The 21,860-nt window shown below is 40.8% G+C and overlaps 2 protein-coding genes across 3 annotated transcripts in view; one reads left to right on the plus strand and one right to left on the minus strand.

Moving 5' to 3' along the window:
• Positions 1–8,274: 8,274 nt before the first annotated feature.
• guca1d (guanylate cyclase activator 1d) lies at positions 8,275–13,718 on the plus strand. The gene is made up of 4 exons (XM_085796852.1): positions 8,275–8,769; positions 10,553–10,702; positions 12,793–12,880; positions 13,454–13,718. The coding sequence occupies exons 1-4, from the start codon at positions 8,575–8,577 to the stop codon at positions 13,585–13,587; spliced, it is 567 nt and encodes a 188-aa protein (XP_085652978.1). The 5' UTR covers positions 8,275–8,574; the 3' UTR covers positions 13,588–13,718.
• A 4,001-nt stretch (positions 13,719–17,719) lies between these two features.
• Positions 17,720–21,860, minus strand: part of alg8 (ALG8 alpha-1,3-glucosyltransferase) — a 29,692-nt gene continuing 25,551 nt past the window's right edge. Inside the window, exons 12-13 of one of the 2 annotated variants that reach the window (XM_085798285.1) lie at positions 18,221–18,293; positions 17,720–18,120 (exon numbers count right to left, since the gene is read on the minus strand). In XM_085798285.1, coding sequence (XP_085654411.1) covers positions 17,895–18,120; positions 18,221–18,293 — 299 coding nt within the window. In that variant the 3' untranslated portion in view covers positions 17,720–17,894. The remainder of the gene's footprint in view (positions 18,121–18,220; positions 18,294–21,860) is intronic. The other variant, XM_085798284.1, reaches the window with a different exon arrangement.

A 21,860-nucleotide genomic window follows, 5' to 3' on the forward strand; every position in this document is an offset into this window, starting at 1 on the left:
CATCCCTGTCCACCTAAAAGAGTAAAGTCTGGACAATGAGATTCAAATCTGTGCCCACCCTAGACTGTATGGTTCCCACTCTGCATTTTGATTCATGCGTGATATGACCCCCCCCCCCAAAATCCAGTTTTTAAGGCTCTCTATATCCTAACCGGACCTAATGGAAGTAGTGTGTGTTGAGTTTGTGAACTTCACTGCAAACTATTGATTTATTGGGGAAAAAAAGCATCAACTGTGATGAAAATTTCTAATATAAATTGTTTCCTACTTGCCTGAAAACTACACAGAGCTAGTGACAATTTTGACCTCATGGAAGATGGTGTTTAATTTTCATTTAAACAGCAACATTACATAGTTTTTCTTTTGCTGCTTGACTTACAGTTAATTGAGGTTATGTTCCAAAACTGGATATTTTTTTCTTCACTCATTACAAATATTAATTAGTTTTTGCTACATGTAAAACAGAGCCAAAACAGGGTTGTATTGTGTAAAAATGGCTGGGTCTTACTGTTAGGTCTTAACTTCTGTTGGTAATAATAATAAAAGGTTTACATTGTTCTCATCGAAACAACAAATGGTAAAAAATTATACATCATATTTCTATGATATTCATCATAATTTACAATTTCACTCCCGGCTTCTTGCCTTAGCTGCAGTAAGTGATAATTAGTTCAAATACTGTAAGTATTCTACAATGCATCTAGTTCCAAATAAAGTGGTTTAGATCACCTGTTTGCAGGTGTAGCACAAAAAGAAGAAAACGTTTGCTGGAAAGGTTCCTGTAATGATTGTGAATAATTGTCCACCCGAACAGACCTCCCGGCTCTCTGCTAGCCCATTCATATTTATTTTAAGTTTCATTTTCAATATTAGTCTTTATTCAGTGCATATTTCACCCAGACTGTGCACTCTGCTCACCTCTGACAGCGCGTGTCTGTTGGTAAATGAGCTATTGCAGCTTTTTTAACCAGCAGTGTCCTTGATCATTAAACATCGACACAGAGAGAAGTAAATGTGTCCGACTGTATCGACTCTGGCCTCCTCCTCATCTTTTGCTCGCTTCCCCCTGCTAAATAACAGTTAGCTATCTATTGGACACTAACAAACAGCTTTGTACACAACTGAGTCCTCAAGCTGTCTTTTGTTTACACCGTTGTATTATTATTCAGAGCAGGAGAGCAAATAAAGAAAGGGATAAACAATCTCTTCCAAATTGCATGCCATGTCCAGAGAAATCTGATTAATGGTCTCTTAACAAGTGCTCCAAGGAGGCTCTGCTGCCGCCGTCACCCAGGAATTCAGTGTAAATGAGGGAGTCAAGGGTAAGTGTGACCTTTTCAAATATCGTCGCTGTTGGGCACAAACCTCCTATGTCCAAAAATCATGATTTTTATTTTTTTCCATAAATCAGTACTATTGGTCACCCTTTACGTCTGACTGTGGTTTTACAAATATTTAACCAATGGCGATTTTGAAAAAAACGACAGTGGGGCTAAGTGCCGGGCCGGCTTGTCTCATAACAAAAAGGAATTTTGCAATTGCTCCACAGGCACTACACCGTTGGCTATATTTTGTGTACCGATAGTCATGGCTCCCCTGGCCCTATTTATTGCATATTTCTTTTTTTGTTTTTATTGCTATTACTGCTGTATTTGCGATAGGGCTACTTAAAAAAAAAAAAACACATGCAACACAGCAAATTCAGAAAAGTGTTTCTGGGGCCCCAAAAATGACAGACCCAGCTAAAGACTACGGCTAGAATAACAGCCTACATATAAGCAATAGCCTAATATCTGAATTATACAATATTGACATTGAATAAACCAAACTTAATAAATCAAACAAGCTCACCATATTTTCAAACACCTCTCACAGGAATCTTTGAACTTCCAAATTCAAGATTCATACAAATTTGTACCCTGGCCTGGTCCGTCACTTTATTGCATCCCCAAAAACACTTTTCCGTTGTGTAGTGGGTTTTAGCAGTGCAAAATCGATGAAGTTGTTTTCTTAATTTGTAGCATCTCTGTGTTTTCTTAAGTTGCAGTGAGAGTTGAGCCCCCAGGGCCACCATACAATTTGCCCTGAAGAGGTAGCAGCTAAGAGGATGCATTAAACCCTGTTACCTTGAAAACACAAAGAAGACTGAAGCTATTGAGCTATTGCTTAGACTGGTGAGTAAACAGCTGTTAATGCCAGAACTGGCTGGACAGATAAGCTGTTGATGTATAGTTAATTACAGTCTAAAAACGATCGAACAATCGATTTTCGATCGAACAATAAACCAAATACGGCACATTATAGAGAATAAGTGAGAATCAAAATGGCATTGATATTGTTGTTGTTTCAGCATAGTCAGAAAAGCTCCTTTATTAATGTACAAAAAAAAAAAACAGTTTGATTAAGAAATCTCTAATGTCCATACTGTTGGTCATTCTTTGTGTTTGCTCCAAACAAACTGAAAATTTTGTAAGGGCCAAACTGGACTTGTGGATTTTCTGGTAGACTGCCCAAGTGGGCGTGATAAAACTGCATAACTTTGCCTTTCCACTGATTTTAATTCTCCTCATGTTCCATACAGTAGAATAGATCAACATCATGTACGACAGTGAAGGACAGTGTCTGAAAAGTGAAGGAGCTCAGACTGATTTGATCCATTATGAAAGGCTTTCAGGGACAGAGACAAACTGTGTCCTTCCTAAGGAACAACAGTGTTATGCTTGTGTTCCATACTGAAAATAAAAACACACATAAAAACCAAGGTGCACAGCTCTCAGGGTGGATTTTTACCATGACAAAACACTGAATACAACATTTTATTCTTCAAATTCAAATTAATCTAAGGTCTTCAAACATCCACTGCCATTAGAGTCTGAGTCCTCTCCCTATGGTAATGTCTACAGACACTCCATAGAGATCCATTTTAGAGTCGACGGCTTAGAAACTCAACAGTGAACCTGCCTCTTGGCCATTTCTCTGCCAACCCTGCCCTCTGCTGGCGACAACACACAGTGGCGCTTCTGCTTCAGCAAACAGATTCAGGTTTAGTATTCACAGAGGCATGTGTTCCCTCCACACAATAGTTGAGTGTCCCCACTTCCCTGTGTTTCCCGGAAAATTGAAATGAATGATTGAAACATTAGAGCGTGGTGGACGAGGGCGGCCTGTGACATCATCAGCTTCTGCTATTTATTATTATAAGTGGTTTCCCAGGAACCTCAGCTCCTGGTGATGATTTTACACCTGAAGACTTGGAACAGCACATAGCCCCTCTTTCTGTGCACAACTCATTGTAAATGCCTTGTAAATATTGATTACATACTGATTATAACTATTGACAGGGTATGTTTTATATTTTTTATTTTTTAACTAATTCTATTTCTGATTCTGATTTAGGTCTCAAATGTATTGTCAGTATTAGATGTTGGGAATCTTCTTATTTTTATCTAAATATTTCTTAAGACACAAAATAACACAAAACCTGCAATTACAACTTTATCCTTGCAACATTCTACTCTTTCTTCTTGAAATATGCTGTTTTCCACAGAAATTATGACTTTACTCTGCGATATGACTTTTTTTAAAATCAAAAATTATGGTATTGTTCTTGTAATGTCATGACTTTAGGCTCAAAATGTCTTCAAAGTGGCCCAATAAGGCTCCATTCTAAGTTACAGAGGCAACAGACACAGATCAACAACATCTAAACATTTACATCTATTTTGCTCTCTATAACTCCAGAGAGATATATCATATAGTCACTAAGGTGGCCCATATTTTGTTTAGAGTTGGACAGCGTTGTATGGACATGTAAACCATGTTATTCATAGGTGTGTTTGTGCACATTCAATAACTGCTAATAAACTATATATTTTTTCTTCCAGGCATCTAAATTTGAAATGAAAAGAGTGTTAAGAAATGAAAATATACAGAACTGTGAGAGACCTTGGCACCAGAGCTTCATGAGGTCTTATGGTCTCATGGCTCAAAGCCTGGCTGTGCTCTGGAGTTCTCTCTTTCTCAGATGTGCTTTAAAAAAGAAAGTCAATTCAGGACTTGGCTGCTCCAAAACCAAGGACAACCATGAGTCAGACTTCTCATAAACTTTACCACAGAAACAAACATGTTTACAGCCTGGTACAAAAATCATATTTTGGTCTTTATAGCTAATTTCCTCCTTCGTGCCGACTGTGCTGGCTGAATTTTTATGTACAGTAAATAACTAATAAGCTTAAAGTTAATTGAAGGCTTTGCCTCTTTGAATGACAGCTGAATGACCAAATGCCTGTGACAAGCCGGCACGTATTCAAGTCTCAACTCTACACAAGTCCCTCCTATCTGCCCATTGGATTACCAAGGAATAAGGGGCGGAGTCAAACATGGCCAAGATGGTGACAGTGCAGCAGTTCGCTCTGAGCTTTAAAACTGCTCCTCAGAAACCGTTGTACAGAACAAAACAGTCACAATCTCTCTGTCTTTTCCACGCACCATTTAAAACACCACCCTCCATAACTATCAGCAGAAACACTGACCACCCACTTGTTGATTTAAAGGCTTCTTTTCTTATCTGTGTGGGAAGTCTGAGAATTTCCACCGGGATATGATTTTCTAATATTAATCACACCATGAGTGACAGATTTTTAAAATAACATTTAAACATTGATAACATTCAGGGGTCTTCACTGCCTGGCCTTGGTCAAATATTATCAGCAAACAGTTGACACACATCAACATCCTCCCTCTCTGCCTGGTTCCTCTCCACCTCCTCCTGCTCGGTACAAAGGCGTCGACGTGATGAACTGCCGTCAATGCTAAGTGGCTGATTTGTAATCGGCTGTCTCACTCAGAATTACACTTAATTTCATCCGCTGATGTGAATCATGTAGCCTTCATCAGGACTCGGCTCTACTTCAACAGCCTTGAACCAGGACTTCCCTGCACAGGTCTCATACATTCGTAGTTCTATCTATCTATCTATCTATCTATCTATCTATCTATCTATCTATCTATCTATCTATCTATCTATCTATCTATCTATCTATCTATCTATCTATCTATCTATCTATCTATCTATCTATCTTAAACTATGTTTGAGTGTTAAAGGGATAGTTCACCCAAAATTCAAATTTCACTCATCATTATCTACTCACCCTCATGTCGACTAAGGGCTGGGAGAAGTTTCAGAGTCCTACGTGCCTTCTCTGAGTTACAGCGGGGCTCCGTGCAGCACTGCATGTCCATATGACGGTTGCGAACGGAGCTCAATTTTCTTCGTCTAAAAAGACACACCAAAAAACATCCAAATACCTCCATAGTACTCGTCTGTAATGTCCCGCTTATATTGAAGCCCCAACATGAGAAATTGTTCCGAAAAGTCTATGTTTCAAGCTTGTTTGTAGCGGAGGCTCCCAGTGTTGCTCTGCCGGAATCTCGCGCAATTTACGGAGACGTGACCTGGGTGTCAATGCAAATCGCGCGAGATTTGGACAGACGAGCACTATGGAGGTAGGCTATTTAGATGTTTTTTGGTGTGTCTTTTTGGACGAAGAAAAGTGGGCTCTGTTTGCAACCGTCATATGGACATGCAGTGCTGCACGGAGCCCCGCTGTAACTCAGAGAAGGCACGGAGGACTCTGAAACTTCTCCCAGCCCTTAGTCGACATGAGGGTGAGTAGATAATGAGTGAAATTTGAATTTTGGGTGAACTATCCCTTTACGTAAAGGTTTTTGATCATATCAAAGATGGCGGAAATCCAATATGGCGGGAAAAGACATTAAGGATGCGTATACCTCGGCTTGGCCCAAGGGCTCCAGTGATACATTGTTTGTGAAAACGGATGAACGGATCAAAGTTAACCATTCATGCATGTCCAACTTTGACCTGTTGGTGGCACTCTGGAGCTTGTGTTGCTTACACAGAAATATAACCTTGAACACAGCACTTGAAACCAAGTAATGGGTGATCTCCTGTTAAATTATTACATTATTGGAGTATTATTACATTATCAGGTCCCTTGAAATGAAGGCTAACCTGATAATGTAATAACCTCCCGTTAATGTAATACTTAATTACATTATTGGTTAAGAGTGTATTACATTATTGGGAAATGCACTTTGGGAAGTTATTACATTATCAGGTTTTATTACATTTTCAATCCACTCAAGTGAAATTTTTTTACTACATTATTGGGGTTATTACATTATCAGGGATTTATTACATTATCGCCGCATTGGCTATGGAGGGACGTGCCTACAGCGCCGCCATATTGGAACAGGACTGACAGAGGCAGCAGTACATGCAGCTATGGGGGAAAAGAGGAACTCATCAACCTCAAATTCACTGAATTTTGGACCGATTTCCAAACGGTTTGATTTGTTAAAAACGTCACACATGTAGGTATGTTACAGGATGCTTGGATATTTTAAAAATGCTGGTTTTACTACCAAAATACAAATTCTATGTTGTTATGTCTATCAGCAGACAAACTTGGGAAAATATACCAGACTTCGGTGCCACATATGGATGTGTTAATAAGGGGAACATAAAAAACAGATCTTGTAGAATCACTTTACACAGGTCAGATGTAAGTAAAAGATAATATATTGTGAGCAGGTTGTAGTGAAATAAACCCAGGATGGACAGAACCCCTCAGCTCTGAGTTCAGGTTCCATTCATAATATAACCAGCTCACTACATCATCCCTCCTATTACACAGCTGCTTACTGGTGAAATAACTAATTTGAGACAAAATGTTGGTTAAAATACGACGTTATTAATCTATAAACTACCTCTGAAAAAGAAAACTACCGGCACGGTTTAACAAGCGGCATCCCTAGCAACGGCCCGGTTACGTGGTGCTGGTACTCCGGTTGATGAGGGACAGCTGTCCGCTGCCTGTGTTGTCCGGTAAAATGCCATCGTCATTGCTGGTACCAAGCAAAGTGTGTTTTGTGTGTCACCGGCGCTCTGGAGGGGAGGCTGTATACCCTTCAAACAAATCCTAAAGATCTATATATCTATCATGTCTGATATTTGTTACAAACAAACCCCGTGAAAATAGCTTGACAGTTGAGCGAATTATGATCACTTTTATATCATACCTCTATGGAAGTAATGCACTATAGGAGTGAGTAGTCCTGTTCCAAGATGGCCGCCCTGTAGGCACACCGCTCTAGAGGGAGGCAGCAGTCAATGCGGTGTCTATGTAGGCCTATATATGTCTATGCTCAGGATGACAAAAAATCAGGTCAATCTGATGTGGAATTTCAGAATAAAAGCCCCTTGAACTTCCATATTCCACTGTATTCTGTGTACAGTAGGATTAATTGTTTTGTTTTTTTAAACTACCCGTTGTTAGTCAACCTTTCCACTTCAGACTGGTAGCACTAGACCTCAGGATGAAACTCAGAAAAAATCTGGTCAATCTGATGTGGCATTTCAGAATAAAAGCCCTATGAATTTTCATATTTGACTGTATTACAGTAGGATTAATGTTTTTGTTTTTTGTTTTAAACTACCCGTTATTACTTGACTGTTCGACTTCAGACTGATAGTACTAGACCTCAGGATGACACTCAGAAAAAATCAGGTCAATCTGATGTGGAATTTGAGGGAGGAATTTGTGGTGATGCCGATGAAGAAGAAGAAGTTCCAGAGTCCTGGATGTCTTTTGCTGAAGGAGTTTATTTAGGCTCGATCGAGGAAACAGAAGAGTCGTCAACACAACATAAGTGTGTGAGGCCACCTCAATTCTAAGGGTCAAACAGTAGTAAAGCTCAGATTCTTATACTAGAAAGGTGGACCGTCACTGTCCACCTGTGATAATGTTCCGATGAGTGATCCCTGTCAGACATTGTGGAATATGAGATGACTGTTTCCCAGAATCTTCTGAAGTTGTCGAGCTGGGTCTAACTGGATCATTACCAGCAGCAGGGACCAGGTCAAAGGTAATTCTGATGATGAAACCTGTCATAGAGAGGACGACTCTTAGCCAATGAACATGTGTGAGAGCATCTGGTGCAGCTGCAATATCAGGCTCCTCCTCTGTGTGGGCATCTTGTGGAGGCCCGATCCCTCTGACCCAGGACATTCTTGTGAGTCTGTTATATAACCCTTTTGCCCCCTGGCCTGGCTCCCTCTGGCCAGGTAAAGCCTCTTGGCCCGGTCTCTGTCAGGCTGCAGCCTCCAGCACTGTGGCCTGATCTCATTAAGAGGTTATTTTAGACGCATCTTTGATTCTTGCTGCAACCTAAGAGGGTTAGAGAGTCCTAAGGTTCGCTTCCTGCTGCACAGTCACTGTAGCCTGGATGTTGGAGCAGCTGAATGCTGTTGGCCTCGCCGCCAACGCCACCAATATCTAACCTCTCTAAGGGACCAAGACCAGGACTGTAAACCTCTTCAATCAGGTTTCAGTATTGTCTTCAAGTGTCCAACCACCAAGGACCAGAGGTCAGTGGCTGCTCTGCTCTGGAGTCATCTCTGAAACCTTTGCCTGAAGGAATCTCTTCTTCTATTTCTTCCTCTTCTCGAGGTCTTGTCCATCTGGACCTCAGTGTCCCTATTGGACTGCACCCATGGGAAACCACGGCTCAAACCTGGATGACATCCTGGCCGAGGACATGCACCACTGGTACAACAAGTTCATGCGTGAGTCTCCATCTGGACTCATCACACTATTCGAGTTGAAGGCCATCCTGGGCCTGAAGGGCATGAGCGAGAACGCCAACAGCTACGTTGACCAGGTCTTCTTCACCTTCGACATGGACGGGGTGAGACACACATGCACACACACAATTTTTTCCATTGAGTTACACCCCCACTAAATGTATCTGATCAATAGCTAATTTTTAAAAATGTTTAAGTGAATTTCAAGAGTCAGTGCAACTCAATAGGAGACAGTTCACTGTTCATCAGAAGTTCAAATAAAATACTGCAACAAAAAATAAAGTAACAAAAATACGATATGAATCAAATCTTGTCTTCTGAAAGAAGAAAGAATGAACTGAAGCAAGCACAAGCACAAGCAAGCACAGTACCTTAAAATGGTACAGTACTGATTCTCTCTCCACAGGTCAAGCTTGATTGTTTTTATTCATCTATATTTTTAATTGTCTCATGGTTTTTGATGAATGTTTTTATCCATCTATTTATTCTTAATTTTATTGGCTGCAGCACAGGTGGTTGCCTAAAACAAATTTCCCACCTGGTAGGACAATAAAGTTTACCATGACCTTGATGATCACTCTGATACATATTTATCAATAATAATAATAAATCAATTTAACAAAAATGGGACTTGTCAGGTGGGCTGACAGGTGAAAACCTTGTATCTTCAGTCTAGGGGCTATAATGTTGAGGGACGATGTGTGCCTTCATGATTCAACCCTAACCTGTGGATAATGTAAGACACAAGAAAAGAAGTTAGCTTGAATTGTTTTGGCGAGTGGGGGTGGGGTGGCCCCTGGGGTGGCTTGTATGCTCATTGTATTTGTGCAACCTCTGGATGTCATTGGTCTCAGGTCTGAATCTACTGTAGAAACAGGAACACAGTGGGAACTTGACCTGTCTCTGGATCTAGGGGATATTTATAGGTCCTGACCAGATCCTTGTCCTTGATTCAGAGCCATGGCCTTGTCCAGAGCCAGGTCCAGGTTTTAGAAGGTTTAATGTTGAACCGTGTAGCATCACATCGTCCTTCATTTAAATGAAATTCCCAAAAACTAAAGTAAGGTTTTTACCTGACAGAGACCACAATCAACTCCTTCTTTGATATTTGCAGATAAAGTGTGAACTTTATTTCAATCTACTCTGTCCTGTACTGTATGTAGATACCACTTTGAGGTACTGGTACTTTACTTCCTCTCTATGCTGAGAGTATTCCTACATTTAACTTGAGAACTGAGGAGGAGCCTTAAAAAGTACCAGATACAAGTAGTAATCCATCCCAAGTACAAGTACACAAGGAGCACTGCATCATTAATAACGAGTCATAAGAGGTTTATAACAGACTATTATTTGTTCTATATTTTTGGTTCCAGCTGTATTCAACCCCAGACTCAGAGCTGTAACCAAACCAAGCTCCCTATTAAATAAAAGTAGATGATTATATTAAAGCTCATACGGTATAAAGGTAGATGTTTGTCTTAAAGCTCCATACATTCTAAAGGTAGATGTTTGTGTTAAAGCTCCATAAGGTCTAAAGGTAGATGTTTGTCTTAAAGCTACATACATAAAGGTACTGTAGATGTTTGTCTTAAAGCTCCATACAGTATAAAGGTAGATGTTTGTACTAAAGCTCCATACAGTATAAAGGGAGATGTTTGTATTGACACTCCATACAATAAAGGTGTTAGATCGTTATATTCTTCATCAAATCTGTAAATCATCAATTAGTGAATCAACAGAAAAATTATTCCGCATTGGCTTCAGCAACAAAATATCCTGATGCTGCAGCTTCTTACTGTGAAATCTTTGAGTTGTGTTTATTTAGAAAACTGAGAATCACAGAGTACACTCAGATTAATTTGTGTGTGTGTGTGTGTGTGTGTGTAGGATGGCTACATTGACTTTGTGGAATACATTGCTGCGATCAGTTTGCTGCTGAAGGGAGAGATCAACCAGAAGCTGAAGTGGTACTTCAAGCTGTTCGACCAGGATGGCAATGGGAAGATCGACAGGGAAGAGCTGGAGACCATTTTCTCAGTACGTAACAAAACAACAACACAACAAAAACCACAACACAGACATGGTCAACATTGTCTGATTCAGTTCAACATGTCAACATCAGTCTGATCAGATCTGATCAAAGATCAACAACACTATAGAGAACAGACTGAACTAGTATTGATTACTTAGCTTCATTGGCCATGCATGTGCACACATACAAGAGACTCTGGTTTTAGGTTACTCTTTGTACTTAGATATAAAAAGGCGTACAGAACAAGGTCAACAACTGAACAATAAGTTAAAGGATAATACAAAATAGTTTTTTGGTCAATGGCCATAGTACTGTACCATTGTACAAGTAGTGCAAAAACTATAAAGGAGGCACTTGATAAATAGATAATAAATACTGGATAAAACCAGGACACTTGTTCCAGTGTTCAGGTAAATGGCTCACCAACTGTTCTGTTTTGTGACTAAATGTCCTGACGCTACAGCCTCTGTGAAAACCTGAATTTTACTCTGGTGTTTGCATTTATGATAACTTCACTGATTAAGATGGTAGCCAATCCCAAGCACCTCCTTTCTACTCCCACGCTGTTTGTACATTGACGTGGAGCTTCGTCATATTAAGGGCCATCCCAAACAAACCAATTAGCACTGAGTGCGAGTGGACTATCCAGCTCTTAATTCGTGATCAGTGCATCAGTGCAGGCTTATGATGATCCTAGCAGGAAGTGCAACAGCAGAATGAAGAAAAAAAACATTCAAATGCAAGAGTTACATTCCTTTTAGATCAAACGGTCACACAGCTTCTATGTCTGTAAATGGAAATTGAGCCAGTTCTCAAAAAAAGGACAATTACTCTAGTACATGAAATTCACCTGTCACTTCTCAAACTATTTGTAGGAAATATGATCAAGTTCCCGGCCCGGGTCACAGGGGCAGCAGCTACATTGATTGTACTGCAACTCTCATCCGTCTAATTTTTGTTAGTTATTGACTTAGTAATTTTAATTCCTATTAACATGTTTGTCTTGTTTAAAATATTGCGTGGGGGTGGGGTGGCCCCTGGGGGGGCTTGTATGCTCATTGCATTTGTGCAGCCTCTGGATGTCATTGGTTTCAGGTCTGAATCTACTGTAGAAACAGGAACACAGTGGAAACTTGACCTGTCTCTGGATCTAGGGGATATTTCAATTTTTAAAAGCATTGAAATATGCTTTTCAATAAAGCTGCTTTGCAGGTATCTCAGGTTTATGGGTAGCCTAATGGTATTACACCAACAACCATTCTTGCTCCTCAGTCTTATCCAGTGAAACAGTATGACAGCTGCAGCAGCAGTGCAAGCAAAGCATCTTTTGATTGCCACGGCAACAGCTGCTTCCTTCTTCCAGTAGAATGGTAGGGGCGTCCCATAGATGGGCTTCTCCTTTCTACGTGCCCCCTTAAATCAGCAGTGTCACCCATAGCTACAGGCCTAACAGTAGATTGTGATTGGGCCAGTGAGACAGAGCTTCAGTCAGAGAGAGTATGTGAAAAAGTCATTCAACTTTCTGTGTGTTGCTAGGAGAACATCACACTAGTGTTACTCTCCCAGTAAATCACAGTTTACGGGTGTTCCCTAAACAGCCACACCCCCCACCCTGCAGCTCTATGTGAACTGACTCAGCAGCAGGATTAGCTCTGAAATTAGCCGAGCACTAATCTGCACAAACTCAGGTGACAGGAAGCAGCTGAAGTGGAACGAACAACTCAGGCCTCGTCACTCCAGTCAGGATAGTCCAGTCCACTGTGCTGTGTTCGTGGTGCAGAGGAGAAATGAGTGTTAACAGGGAACATGTCAAATAAACTGTTATACTTAAGTAGCCTACTTAGCATCTGACTTGAATTAAAAGTTGAAAAAAGAAACTGAAAATAGGATATAAGATGCTGAAATGATGATGTATATTGAAAGGTTATATTTAAATTCTTGACATAAAGAAAGTGAAGTTTAAAAAAAACCTAGAGCAAAAAAATTTATTTTATTTAGTTTTCGCACTAAAGATGACAAAGCAGGTTTAGGGGTTTAATGTTGGTCCTCATGCTGTCCTCGCCTTCTTGTGAGCCTTGATCGTGTGTCCCTGCAGGCCATCCAGGACATCACACGGAACCGGGACATCGACCCCGAGGAGATCGTTGCACTAATATTTGAGAAGATTGACGTGAAGGGAGAAGGTAACAAGAAACACTGGTAGATTGGTTGTTGAGAGGCTACCTGTTCTGTACTTGTGGTCTCCTTGGCTTTATATAATGGTAATTGGCAGACAGACAGACAGACACAGACAGACAGACAGACAGACAGACAGACACAGACAGACAGACAGACAGACAGACAGACAGACAGACAGACAGACAGATAGATTTTAATTTGTCATTCAAAAAAAAAAAAATACACCTTGCAGTGAATAAAAACAGGGAATAATAAATTAAAATAGAGCTATATAAACAATATATGAATACACATAAATACATAAAAGAATGACAAAAAGTATTGCACACCAGAACAGTTTTGACCAGGCATTTCAGGGGGTGGGGTTAAAGGGAATTCAGTGCTGAGAAACCTCCTCCCTGAGGGAAGAAGAGCAAACAGACCATGGTGAGGGTGTGTGGGGTCTCTGATAATGTTCTGTGCTCTGGTCTGGTACTTGCTAACAAACTGGGCTGGATGATCCCAGAGAAATAACCAAGTATAAAAAGTGTATTTTACCTTTCACAAAACGTCATCATCACCTGCCTTTGACCCCTCAGGTGAGATGACCCTCGAGGAGTTCATTGAGGGAGCCAAAGGCCATGACGACATCATGGAGATCCTGAGGAACCTGATGGACCTGACGCCAGTGTTAGTCATCATTGTGGAAGGCCGGGCAGAGAGTCAGACATGAGGTGGCGCTGTGCCAGCTCTTAACTGGGACCATAAAGACTGGCTGAGGCAGAAACCCCACCTCCTCCTTACCCTAGGCCAAAAAAAAACATGAAAGAGACCCTCACCCTTCTTTAAACACAGAAGATTTGACAGGGCCCCCTCTGCTGGTATGCAGCAGGAAACACCAGGTGCTGAACTTCCTGATGGACTGGCTGTTCAGCCTCCACCCCTTCCATCCTCAGATTTTGATCTTTAAATCCACTTGTCATCTCAGAAACAAAAACAATCAGACCAACTTTATTTTGAAATCCAGCATAGATGGCCATTTTTAAAACAAACATATATTTCCTGGCCTTAAACTTCACACACTTGTGCACCAAATATCAGGTTCAAATTACATAACTTTCTGTTGTTTTTTTACTCTTTCAGCAACAACACCAGACTCCAGAAATTTGACAGATTTGACTTAAGACAAATACGATGATGGTGTTCAAGTATATTCAGGGCTTGCAATCAGTGTCATTCTCCTCATCAGACCAGAATCAACTCAGATTTTTGCCAGTTTTAATATCATGTTTTATATAAATGTGAATACCTTTATGAAACGCACATCTTTTTTTAAAAAGTCAGGTTCGTGTGTCTAAGAGTCAAGGTGGAGAGCAGAAAATTCTAGGAATCTTGACCTTTGCAATGCGGCTGCTGATCCTCTTAATGCTGTAAAAGGTTCAGTGTCCCGAGACGTAATGGAGCAGATTAGCTTCAGGAGGACTGAGGTTCATGAGTGAGGGATAGAGAGAGCAAGCGAGAGCGAGATTAGCTCCACTGGCTCCTCTGGCACCAAGCCAGTCTTAACCAGGCCACAAACCTAGGACACATCTAATTAATAGTATCTGATGACATAATCCAGTATACGCAGAAAACATGAGAGCCAACATGAACCCATCTGACATAGGTGAGGGAGGTTAGAGATGCTAGAGATGTTATCAGTCCATCACAGTGTACTGTGCATAGGCAAATAACACATACTCACAATAGGCTATTTGGAGTCACCAAACAATCTAGTCTTGTAGATGTTGTAGTCTCTAGACTGTGAGAGGAAGCTGGAGAACCCGGAGAGAAGCCATGGAGACATACAGAAGGCAAACTCCACCTAGAAAGGCCCCAGGCCCGGGTATTAATCCCAGAATCTTCTTGCTGAGAGACGAGCCTACAGATGCTCCAGTGTTCCAGTATTATTACCAACAATGAACTGACCACAGTCTCTTGAAGCTTGTACTTCACTTTCTGTCCCGTGTGACTTCTAACATTTAGTGAAATCTTCTTTCTCATCGATTCTGGATCAGGTCATCTAATTTTAATTGAGGGGATTTTAGATTTTTTTTCTCCCCTCAGTCACGGCTTTATGGATGTTTGAAATGTCAGTGAAACATTCAGAGGTTTAGTTACAATACATGTGAATATCATTTTATTTTGTATTAGATGTTAGTCTGTGGTGTGACTGGTCTCTTATTTTGAGTTGTTCTGGATGATTGAGTGTTTTAAACATTTCTATTTTTATACGGTAATGAGTGAGACTGAAGATGACAGAGGGTGTTTGAACATGTCTGTAGAGTAAACACTGGTCATGAGGTGAAGGTCAGAGGCCATTTTGTCCTTAAAGCTGCTGATAGGCGTGCAGTCTAGAGTTAACACTCAGGACTTACTGTGCAATAGAAATTTTACAGTGAAAACAGGCCCTGTAAAAACACAGAGTCCATTCTAACAAATCATGTATTGTGTTGCCTTATCAATAAAATTTTCAAATAATCAGCGTCATTTGTTAAGGAGCTCTGCTGAGGTCAGCAACATATCTGACTGACTGAAGTGTCAAGGAGTTTGACTGCTGCTGCTGATCTGATGAAAACCGTCTCACAGAGAGTGGCATGCAAAAGTTTGGGCACTCCTGGTCAAAATTTCTGTTTATGTGAGCAGTTAAGCAAGTGGAAGATGAAATGATCTCCAGAAGGCATAAAGTTACAGTAGACACATTCCGTTTTACATTTTAAACGATATATATTTTTTATTTTCATCTTTTAAGTTTTCAAAATGACAGAAAAGGAAAAGGACCTGCAGCAGAGGTTTGGGCACCCTGCATAGTTATTACCAAGTAGTACAATTACTCTAGGAGTTGTGCAGCTACTTCAAATTCTATTTTGCTGAGGGAGTTATTCCATGGTGTTGAAGCCTGTGGATATTCTCATTTGTCCAGGTCATAGTTATCTCAAGGAAATTTTAAATCGAAAGCAACTGGCGCAACTATCTGGTGTGGAGATCCAGGTATTTAACCTCTGTGAGGGCATTCGCAAGACCGATGGTGTCATTAAAGGAGAATTCCGGTCATTTTTGACCCCTAAATCGTTGTCCTGATGGTCACCCAGTGTTGGGGGGAGCAAAAAACGTCACTAAAATTGATGCAGGCAAACCAGAGTTACACCATGGCTAGACGGCGATAGGGATAGCAACAACGCTAACCTATGGGGGCAATTCTTTCAACCACAACAAAATTTTTTCCTTGTTGTGATGATTTCTTTACAAAAATAAACAGTTGAGCAGTGCAGTGGTAATGTCCAAAATATATCCGACCGTTTATTTTTAGCCTCCTTCTTACATGTTTTACTTTTACCCTTCAGATATTGTTTCATCTTTTCAACATTGTTTCAATTCAGCTCATTCAGCTTCCAGCTTTCAGCATTCACCCGTATTTCCTTCAGGAAATGCATTCTCTAGTTTTATCTTCATCTTCAAACCTGCCTCTCTTGTCGTAATAAGTCTGTCCTGATTGAAATCAGATCAACAGAGGACGACATTGCCATAGCTCTCCATGCTGTGCTGTGCCACCTGGACAAACAGCAGAGCTATATGTCAGGATGTTCTTTGTGGACTAATAGCTCGGCATTTAACACTGTTGTTCCAAACATTCTGATCACCAAGCTGACTACCCTGGGTCTCCCCCGTCTGACATGTGCCTCAAGTAACCGCCCCAGCATGTGAGACTTCGTTAAATTTGCTGACGATACTGTACAGTGGTTGGACTGATCTCAGAAGGGACCGATTTAGCCTACAGAGAGGACGTGAAGAGGTTAACAGCTTGGTATTCAGCAAACAATCTGGCATTGAGCATCACAAAAAAAAAAGAGATGGGTATGGGACCTGCACCGAGGCCGACGGGAAGAAGCACAAAGAATTGTTGGCTGCCCCCCTCTGGCAGACGCTGCAGGTGCATCAAGGAACGCACAAATAGACTTTAAAAACTGTTTTCTTCCCCAGAGCCACAACCACCCTGAACTCTCTTATGCACTGACACTGCACTCCCTCTCACCGACTAAGAAGACACATGTGTGTGCAATATATTTGAACTGTCCACATTTTGAACTATGCTGCATATTTTAAAATGATGCCTGTGTGAAGTGATGTATTATTCACTGCATTTGTATTGTGTATTGTTTGTACATATTGGCACTTCAAAGGAGCAGCTCTCCTATTTCATTGTACAGAAATGCATAATGACAATGGCTATTCTATTCCATTTTGCCATTAATTTCTTACGTACAACTCCTTTAACTTAAGGTGTTTGTGCTGCTACTGCTATTGCTATGGAGACTTTATGAAGGTTTAGGGGTTTTTGGTCCTTCAAATCATCATCATCATCACACACGACAACTTCACCTTCTCTTTATTTGATAATAGCAGTAACAAAAATAATCATCATCATCATTATCACCTCTCTTAGTTCTGCTTTGGTCCACATGGTGATTTACAAGCCGAAAGCTATGCCTCGTGCAGGTAACATTCCCTAGATTGGATTCTGGTTTCTGGTCATGACAGAAAACGTGTGACGTGGGACCACAGGCTTCAGTAATGCAACATCCTCACAGGATTGTGGGAGGAGTCCATCCCAGAAATCTGGGAGCACATCACAGCTAATGTAAACAAGACATGTGTTATACCCAGAATATCCAATACATTAAACAGCCACACCAGACTCTTAAGAAAAAAATGTAAAAAATTTTCAGTTTTTCCCAAAAAAGATAACTGAATGCTCTCACAGATTCAGTAAATACTGATGAGCTCAGCATTTAATAAAGTGCGACTAGCGCCCTGGATGTGAAGTTATTTTGTTCTTTGTTTTGCCAGTCCCAAGAAGAAGAAGATTCAGAGTATTTGGCTCGAGTCTCCTCCCTCTGAATGATGTTGCACGATGGGCTGTCAGAATTGTGGATCAGTGTGCAACGAGGATGTTGTTGTATTGTTAAGATCAAACCTGTGACTTTGTGGGTACAGGACAACTCACAGCTGCTTGGGCTTCTCCTCCCACCACAGTAGACTGACATACAGCCGCAGGAAAGAGTAGCAGACCCCCAGGGAACAATACACAGATGTCACCAGCAGAGGGAGGAACGGCAGCTTCTGCTTCCACGGCGACAGGGGAAAGACGACTTCGCAAACAATCGCCACGGCAACCAAGCCGAGAAGGTAAATGACCTCCAGGGGAAGTAGCAGACGGCCTTGGCCACTGAGAAGACAGGGTAATCTGATTACTGACGGAGAAACCAATCAGAGTAGAGCATCAGAGTTGCAGGTGGTTAAAGAGAATGAAAGGAACTCATCCTCACCTATGAAGTTTCCTCAGAGCAATGAGAGAGTACATGGTGAACAGCAGCATCAGGCCCAGTTTGATGGGAAGCTCTGAAAATCACAGCAGGAAAACACATCAGGTAACACAGGGGTAAACATCTCAGGTAACATGTCAGGTAAAACCACTGTCTTTTAATCATTGTTGAGCCACAGCACATTTTTTACATTAAAAAAGCAAAAACAAAACCTGGGTCACACCTCCAACCAAAAATATTGCAAAATGACACATTGTAGTCTGACAGTATATATAATAGGGGTGTGACGATATTTCTTGTCAAAAAAAGAAATATTTTATTTTATTTATTTTATTTTAAACCAACACTAAGTAACTTTTCAACCTTCATATAGTATTTTCAGAACTTTTGTGATGGTACATCAACTTAGAACAGGTTGAATGACACCTGTGTCATGGTCTGAGGAGGTCTGTATCGCCTTCACTGGCACTAAACAGCTTCCAGGTGGATGGTAGGAACCCCAAACTACAAAAGCTGACTGCTTTACGGCAGACATCACTTCTAGTCCAGTAATTTTAGGCCAAAAAAGGGATCAACGTTAAACAAATTGCAACAGAAGCAAACTCAACTGATTTTGTATCCTCAGCATGTCCTGAGTGAGGGAAAAAAAGCCCCGAAGAATCCCATTAGGGGAACGTTTAGAAAAACACCCAAACATATCCCATTTATACACATATAAAAAAAGATTTTCACGTGTATAGGGTGAAATTTTTAACCTTTAGATATCTCCATGAAAATTACTGAGTTGATAACTTACATTAAGACAAACAAAAAATGTATTACAAGTTTTTTGAAATTCTTTGTTAACATGAGCAAATTTGCATAAATTTGCATAAATTCCACCGTTTTGACGGCACATGTATATATGAAGTTGCTGTGGTGGTACCGGCATGAAAATTGGAATGAGTTGACTCCATCGGTCAACCAACAAGTTGACCATTTTAAATTTCAAGATGACTGCAATTTTTCAAGACAGCCACATCCTTAGTAGAGCAGGTATGACATGCTCCGTCTCTATTAATGCTCATGGGTAGCCTTTGGTTCCATTCCTTAAGTTTTTTAACTGTAATATCATATTACAGTTAAAAAATGTCTTGTTCAATCTTGTTAACATATTATATGTTAACAAGATTGAACAAGACATTTTCACCTGCTCTACTCAATGTTTAGATCAGGTGTTGTATATATGCAAATTAGCCATACGTAATTGGATTATGCACTGTTGGCTCATGTCATACCTGCTCTACTAAGGATGTGGCTGTCGTGAAAAATTGCAGTCATCTTGAAATTTAAAGTGGTCAACTTGTCGGTTGACCGATGGAGTCAACTCATTCCAATTTCCATGCCGGTACCACCACAGCAACTTCATATATACATGTGCCGTCAAAACGGTTGAATTTATGCAAATTTATGCAAATTTGCTCATGTAAACAAAGAATTTCAAAAAACTTGTAATACATTTTTTGTTTGTCTTAATGTAAGTAATCAACTCAGTAATTTTCATGGAAATATCTAAAGGTTAAAAATTTTTACCCTATACACGTGAAAAAAATTTTTTATATGCATATAAATGGGATATGTTAGGGTGTTTTTCGAAACTTTCCCCTAATGGGATTCTTCGGGGCTTTTTTTCCCTCACTCAGGACATGCTGAGGATACAAAATCAGTTGAGTTTGCTTCTGTTGCAATTTGTTTAACCTTTTCTCATAAAATGACTGGACTATTCACCCTTTCCCTATTCGTTAAAAAGATGGAAGTCAATGCAAACGCCGATGTGGGGTTACCGCTATCATGGCAGAAGCAGCAAGAAAACCAAATACATTGTTTTATAGTTTTGTCTGAGAAGGGCAAGGCAAGGCAAGGCAATTTTATTTGTATAGCCCATTTTTACAAACAGTTTGTCTCAAAAGACTAAAAAACGAAAGAGGGAGAGTAACGCCGCCGTGCGATACGTTTCCATTCTGGTCAATGTGTGAGCTTCCACTGGCTGCTGCTCCGCTGTGTCATGGCTCCAGTATCTGGCAGCCCTCCGCAATACGCATAGCTTCTATTTTTGCCGGACGCCGGAGCACGGCGCATTAATTCAGCACAGAGCAGCTCGTGCAGGACAGGAAATCACGTATAAAATACAAACCAAAACACCCGGTTAATTTTCTAAATAAAATACACCGTGTTTACGGCGGATCATATTTCCCGCACTACACCTTGAAAATGTTGTAATGGGCTGAGGCCAGTCTGAAGTCAACAACTCAGAGGTTTTCAGACTCCATTTCACCCAGTTGACACCATGAACGAGCAGATAATGATTGTAAAATCACAAAATAGGTAGATCAACAGGTCAGCACCGAGTTGTTGCACATGACCGGGAGGGGCCTCATTTATCAAAGAGCGTGTAAAAGTCCTCTTAAATTTTCAGTACGACGGAAAGGCAAAATGTGCGTACGACCAAAAAATATACACTCTTTTCAGATCTATCAAACTCCGCGTACACACGGCTGCACGGTATTTCCCTTGATAGATCACACCGGACCTGAGAAAAGCGTGGATGAGAACACGCCTCATACCCAGCCACCTAAACGGCCCCACGCAACCATATGTGGTCAATGCAAATCAGTTACGTGCATATTAAGTAGCCATGTGCACTCTGGAAACGTGTGGAATGACGTCAGTGGAAGACGGTGAAGACAACAGACGGACGGAGAGCGGAGAAAGAAGTGGAATTTCTCTGAAAGCGAGATACACGGTAACACGGCAATATCAGTCAGAAACATCATCTTGCATTGAAAGGCTACAATAAAAACAAAAAACTCCCAAATCTAAATGAAACAGAACAGAAAGAAGAAGAATCATATTTATTCTGCCCCTTATTTTAGATTATGTCATAATAATTTAAAGCAGGGTTTCCACTGCCAGTCAGTACTTTGCACCCCTTTCCACTAACCCCCAACTTCCGTTCACTGGAAGACTTTGATTTTCATTTGTGCATAGCTATATATTTAAAAAAAAAAAACAAAAAACATTGAAGTCCACCAGTCTGTGACTTTTCCTAAAATGATGTTGGGCAGCTAGCACCCATTTTTGTTAAATACAATAAATATTATTCACACAAAAAATATCGATCATGTTTTCTCATTTGCTTTGATTTGCGCCGACATTATTGTGCTTGCTGCTTGCTTGTGTGTGTCCAGTCTGGCTACGTAACACACGCACATCGCAGAAATTATTTTCCAGACTGGACAGACGGGTTGTGGAAGAGGTGTAGCCTACATGCAGGGGAAAATATCAATATGATATCAAAAGAAAACGAAATTCGTTTTATAAAGCCAGTATTTAGGAGCAAACTAGTGTAAATGCACAGGGGAAAAATCTGAGTCGCTGTGCTTTTCATGTAAAGTGCCGACGTCAACACGTGTGCGGTGGTGGTGGTGGTGGTGGTGGTGGGGGGGGGGGGGGTCATGATCACCACCACTTGCTACTTCAAACAGTGTCCGCGCTCCTCTCTCCCTCGCAGACTGCAGTTCTCTGACTCTGCAGCGGTGTCACCAATTCCTCCTGTTCTTCAAAAAGCGTGTAAATGCCGGTACGCCATGGTCGGACTGGTCGT

Source organism: Trachurus japonicus, chromosome 14, assembly GCF_045865225.1.
Source record: "Trachurus japonicus isolate A0001 chromosome 14, Traja_1.0".
In the NCBI taxonomy this organism is placed as follows: Eukaryota; Metazoa; Chordata; class Actinopteri; order Carangiformes; family Carangidae; genus Trachurus; species Trachurus japonicus.